At 14.3% G+C, this 7,141-nt stretch overlaps 1 protein-coding gene across 1 annotated transcript; it reads right to left on the bottom strand.

Moving 5' to 3' along the window:
• Nucleotides 1-5,278: 5,278 nt before the first annotated feature.
• On the bottom strand, nucleotides 5,279-5,866 carry PGSY75_0032100 (exported protein (PHISTa); the record flags this gene model as incomplete). Its single annotated transcript, XM_018783457.1, has 1 exon — nucleotides 5,279-5,866. A coding segment is annotated over one exon (588 nt), but the record flags the coding sequence as incomplete, so codon positions are not given.
• Nucleotides 5,867-7,141: the final 1,275 nt, after the last annotated feature.

Genomic DNA, 7,141 nt, shown 5'->3' with positions numbered 1-7,141 from the left:
TAAATATTTAAAAACCAACTTTTTCATCTTTTACAACATTTTATATTGTGTTGTTATAGATATTTTATTTGTTCACAGAACCATTTACCAAATTTAAAAAAAAAAAAAAAAAAATTAAGTAATATATAAATATATATATATTATATTTATAATGTTACTTCATAATCTTTTTAATAAAAATTACATTTATATATATTTTACAAAATATATTTATATTTTTCAATTTTATATTCATTTATATATCTTATAGTATCAAATAACATATATAAATATATATATGTTTCAGTTTAATTTTAAGCAACCTTTTCATTTTATTTATTCTCATATATAATATATATATATATTATTATATTATATTATATTATATGTTTTTCCTTTTTTATGTAAACATGTTCTTGTAAAAAAAACCTTTATTGTACCATTTTTTACTTATTATTTATTATTTCTTTTTTTTTTTTTATATATTCCAATTTTTTCATATATATAGTAATACAGTAATTTTATATTAATATATATTTATAGTGTTATATAATTATATTATTTTATCGTCGTAAAGGAATAATATTTATATAACAATATATCATAAAGTTTATGTTTTTTTTTTTTACCTCAATTAATTTGATATATTAGTTTGTAAATGGGAAAAAAAAAAAAAAAAAAAAAAAAACATATGTATATAATATATATATTATATTTATGTAACTATAATTTTTTTATGAACAAGTCATAAATTTTATGAATTGTTCATAATATTTAATAGTTAAAATGAGAATTTATTTATCATTCATAATTCATATCCAATATTAGATTTTCCATTTAAATATCATATTTTAAAAAATAAAATATATATTGATATGATCTTTAAAAATTAAAAATATAATTTGTTTTTATTAAAAAAAAAAAAAAAAAAAAGTATTAAAAATAAAATCCCCTTCCTTTTCTATATATCTTGATTTTTCCAAATTATATCAAGATTATACACCAACCCAAAAAAAAAAAATAAAATAAAATAATAAAGTATACATAAATATTTTCATATAATAATAAAATATATTTTTTTTTTTTTGTATAACATTTCAAAAATGTTTATATAATTTTTGCATATTCATATATAATTACTATATTGTAATAGGATATATTATCTAATGGGCACAATAAAACTTATATAATATAATACACTCAATAGACAATCCCTCGTGCATTATATATATATATTATATTATTAATCATCTTTTTTTTTCATTCTTTTTTTACATCTTCCTTTTCACCTTCTCCACGTCTTCCTTTTTCTTTTTTACTTTTTTTTTTGATTCTTATCTTTCTTTGTTCTATTATAAACAGTGTCCACTATAGGTATTTCCACATTTTTTTGCTCAAATTTAATTTTGTATTTATGAAAAAGGAAGTCTATCAATCTTTGAAAACCTTCTAAAAATGAACCAATATAATTTTTTAATTCATCAAGTGTATGTTCACGATTAATTAGTTCGTTAAACTTAGTGGTATAATCATTTTCATGTATTTTTAATCTCTCGTTAAATTCATCTGGTTGTTTTATTAACACACATTTATATACTCCATTTCTGTATCGTCCATCTTCATATCAGTTTCCATGTTTTTTTTGAAATTCCTTTATTTCATTTTCATTTTTATCTGTTCTACTATTATCTGTTTTAAGTGCATGTTTCCATATATATTTTCTTCATCCTGTTTGGGTGGTATTTCATCTAATGAATCAATTAAATTTTTCATTTCTTCTTTTGTGAATTTCTTATTTAAATTATTATAGTCCAAATTTGATTTTTTAATATTTTTTTTGTAGTTTCAGTATTTTCTGTTTTGCTTTTATCATTTTTTTTTTTTTTTTTTAATTACACAAAATAAAATTAGTTTTATATTATTTTATATATAATAATGTTATTAATTATATATATATATATATATATATATATAATAAACAATTATAATTTATGAATGGTCATTTTTATTATATTATTATACATATTAATAATATAACACAATAATATATATATATATTATTTATTTATACACTTGTCCTATAATTACTATATATTTATATATAATAAAAGACGCATAAATATAAATTCATTAACTAAGAATGTTATATTGAAAAGAAATAAGAATTATCTTATTTTATGTTTATATTTATATTATATTTTGATCTTAAAAATATTGTATATATAATGCTTTTTATGTTTACTCATATATCATTATCAAGCATATAATAATTTTCATTTTCTCTTTTAAACTAGATTATATCATACTTGTATTATTATTTTATTTATTTTTTTTTTTCTAATAGGTTCTTTGTTAATATACAATTAGAATCACACCAATTAATATTATAGTTTTATTATTTCATTTAAGAAATAAGGAATATATATAAAAATAATATATAAAATATTAATAGTACATTGTAGTATAATCATATATATATATATATATATAGTATTAAAAAAAAAAAAAAAACCTATTTATAATTTATTCAAAATATAAGATCTGTCAATAGTATTAATTATATATATTAAAGATAAATATAAATCTTATAGCAAGAACCATACACACTTATATCCTTTATATTATCTTAATATATTTATTCATAATAATATTTTTATATCACACATATATATTAAATTATTTTAAAACATATAAATACTATAATAATTCCATATGATATGATATTACTTTTTTTATAAAATAAAACTATATAAATATTCATTACAAATATGTGTATTATATATATATATGTTATAGCTCCATTTGAATAATAAATTATTTTTACTCTTTTATTTTTATTATTAATAGTTTGAAATTTTATTAAACTAAAAAAACATTATTATTATATAAGCCTTTTTTAATATATATAAAAAAAAAAAATAATAAAATAAAACTAAAAAAAAAAAGAAAAGAAAAGAACAATTTCTCATATTTTTTTCAATAGACAAAAATTCTTCTTATATTTATATATATAAAATAAATAACGTCAAAATTATATTCCTAAAAAGTATAATAAAATAAATAAAAAAAAAAAAAACAAAATAAGATAGGGAAAAAAAAAATACATTATCCATATTTTCCTTTTATTTTTAATATATTTATTATTTTACAGTTCTTTAAATATATAACAAAGGAATAAATAAATAAATAAATAAATAAATAAATAAATACTAATTATATGTCATTATAAATTATTATATTTTTATAAATATATAAATATTTTATATAATCTAAATATTACAAATAAATACCTTATATAAATATATATATATATATATATATATATTTTTAATACATTATTTTTGTGATAATACATAGAAATTATAAATTAATATATTATATCACATATATTTTTTTAAATATTTATTAATTCTAAATAATAAATATAAAGATCATAAATGAAATATATATATATATATATATATATATATATATATAAATTAATATATTATATCACATATATTTTTTTAAATATTTATTAATTCTAAATAATAAATATAAAGATCATAAATGAAATATATATATATATATACCTTTAGAACATAATATTAAAAAAAAAGATAAAGAAAATAGAATTATATTTATTATTCAATTTTTATATGATATGATTTATTAATATTCAGAAAAATGTTATTCTTTTGAATCGCTTGTTTAATATTTCTCTATAATTAAAATATAATACACACAATGGTAATATATATATATTATTTAATATAAAATAAATATGAAACATCTTAAAACGTTTGTATTTTCATTTGCTTCTTTTAAAAAGGTGCACATTTATTTAATATTAAACAAAAGACAAACATTATATATATATATATTTATTTATATTTATTTATTTAAGGTTTAATTATTTTTAACCAAATGATAAAAAAAAAAAAAAAAAAAAAAGGAAAATAAATTAATATAAATTATATTTTTATTTCATAATATTTTAATCTTATCATGTAAGAATATTTTCCATGTTTGTTCTCCATATAATTAATTGAAAGGATCTTATTATTTTTTTTTTTTTATTCTTCTTTTTATATTTATTATCATTTACATAATTTATTATATAATTTATTTTATTTTTCAATGTTATACTTTTCTCTTTTTTAATTCTGAAAATATTTTTGCACACTTGAGTTTATTTTTATAAATATAAAGGAATAAAAAAATACATAAAAAAGGTAATATATATATATATATATATATATATATATATATATAATACAACCAACCTATAATAGATAGAATGATTATAATAGTTAAAAATATAACTATATTAAAGGTTGATTATTTATATAATAGTATATATATAATATTATATACATACTATACGTGTTTATATATATATGTATAATTATTATGTATTCAATATATATATATATTCTTCCTTAAAAAAAAAAAATTAAAAAAATAATAAAATATTGAATTATATATTTACTACATATACATTAATTGATCTATACTCGATGATAACCTTATTTCTTTTTATAATATATATATATATATATATATATATATTATTTGTAAACATCTAATAATAATATTCTGTATATTCATTAATTATTTATCATAAAACAATATGAAAACAAAAATAACCATAAATATATATATATATATATAATAAGACAATGTTTTTTTTTTCTTTCTTTTATGAAATATTATTTATTCCTACATACTATATATATAAGCAAAAACTTATTAATATTTGACTATACTATGAATACCATTATTTTATATAATTTATAAAAAATATATTATTTTTAATAGTTTTGAGAAATTCATAGTTTCTTTTTTTTTTTTTTTCTTTCTTTTTTATTATATCAAACATACATATATGTTTGTTCTTAATATATATATTTAATAATAATTAAAATTAATAAATTTGTTTATATAATATGAACATACATTAAAATATTAGGAAATCATCAATATGTTTTATTAAACCAAAAAAAAAGATATAAATGATCTATTAAATTATATTGTGATATTACTAAAATTTTGAATATACAAATAAATTCACATACATAATATATAAATAATTAACACATCTAAAATATATATATATATATATGAAGGACATATTAAATGTGTAATATAATAATATTTAAATATGAAAATAGAGAAAAATAAAAACAAATTACACATTTCTGAGTACATAAATTATTAAGAAATTACTTAATAAATAAATATATATATATATTTTTTTAATAATAATAGTATATATATTTCGCCTTTTTTACTAAAATATATAGGATTTATAGTTGAATTAAAAATTAAATCTATTACGAAATTCTTTATTATCAATTATACGTTCAAAAAAGTCTTTATATTTCTTATATAAATCTTGTTTAGTTTCATCAAAAGCTAAAATACATGAATATATATGATCTTTTATATTATCCAATGTAGGTTCTTTATTTAGTAACCTTTTAAATTCATTGTTATATCTTAATTCCATATCTAATAAATTTTCACCTATATCAGCTAGACACTTAAACCATGTTGCCTCAGAACGCCTACTCTCATTATATTTACTTTCGTATTTATCCAAGTATGGCTGAATAATACTTTTTAATTCTGTCAACATTTCATTCATATGTTTTCCCACACTTAGTGATTGATGCCACAAATTCATTAATTCATTTTCTGGTGGTAATTCATTCATATTTTTTAACACTTCATATAATTCTTCTTTTGTTAGCTGATCTGATATATTATTATAATCTAAATTTTTAGTATTTGTATTCTTTCTCTTTCTTAATCCTCCATATTTATCTTTTTTAAACTCAGATAGATGTCTTGAATATATAATATTTTCCATTCTTCTTGATATATCATGATGCCTAATTCCATCCTAACAAAAATAAAATATATACACATATAAACATATATACATATATATATATATATATATATATATATATATATATATATATATATATATATATATTTATATTTATATTATTATTAATACCACTATATTTATTATTAAAATCAACACAATAGGAACAACTATACAAAATACATAATTTAATTTTTTTGAAAAATTTTTATTTTTTCTCATATTTCCCTCCATTTAAAAAAAATATATATATTTTTTATTTATTTATTATAAATTATTTAAAATTATAATAAGAACAAACAAATTCTCAACCTTAAAAATTATACTTTTATAAATAAATAAATATATATATATATATATATATATATATATATATATATAACAATTAAGGAGATAAATTCTTTGTTCAGTTTAAATGTAATTACGATAAGAAAAATATATAATTATTTATTTTGAAAAAAATAATAAAATGATATTATTATCATACTCTTTTCCCTCTTTCTTTTATTTTATTTTATTAATATATTTTCTTTTTTTTTTAATCTACCATTTTTTATATTTTTTCAATTATATAAATGTGTATGCGTGTATTTAAAAATTTAAAATAAATGGTAATGTCATTTTTTTTTTTTTTACTATGTTATTTTATTATATATATATTAAGATACATATAAATAATATGAATTTTATAAATATAATACACCTATATATATAAATCTATATACATATATTTTATCGTAAAAACAATTAATATATTTTATATCATTGTAAAAATATTATTTATCTACATAATTTAAGAATATACTATAAAATAACTCAATTTATATTTTTATAATACTATATCAATATAACATAAATTTTATAATTACTTATGATAATATAAAATGTATATAATATATATATTTATTAAAATAATTATTTCTTATATATACATTTCAAGAAATTAATAATAATTATTATATAAATATTATACATATGAAATATATATATATATGTGTGTATATATCTTTGTGTAGATTTTTTTCTTTTTTTTCTTTTTTTTTTATTTACACCTTTGGTATGTAACATTATTCTTATTAAAATATCGCATAATTAAACTATTCATATAAAAAAAAATTAGCATATTATATATATATATATATATATTTTTTTTTTTTTTTAATTTTTAAACTCTAGAACTTAATATACAAAATGTAAAAAGGTTCAAATAATATAAATAAAAATACAATGAAAAGGATCAACAGAACACACATATATATAGATATCTCTAATAATATAACAATAATA

This window comes from Plasmodium gaboni (assembly GCF_001602025.1).
Source record: "Plasmodium gaboni strain SY75 chromosome Unknown, whole genome shotgun sequence".
NCBI classification, from domain to species: Eukaryota; Apicomplexa; class Aconoidasida; order Haemosporida; family Plasmodiidae; genus Plasmodium; species Plasmodium gaboni.
Note: the sequence above shows the minus strand (reverse complement) of the source record. Positions and strands in the feature narration are given on the sequence as shown.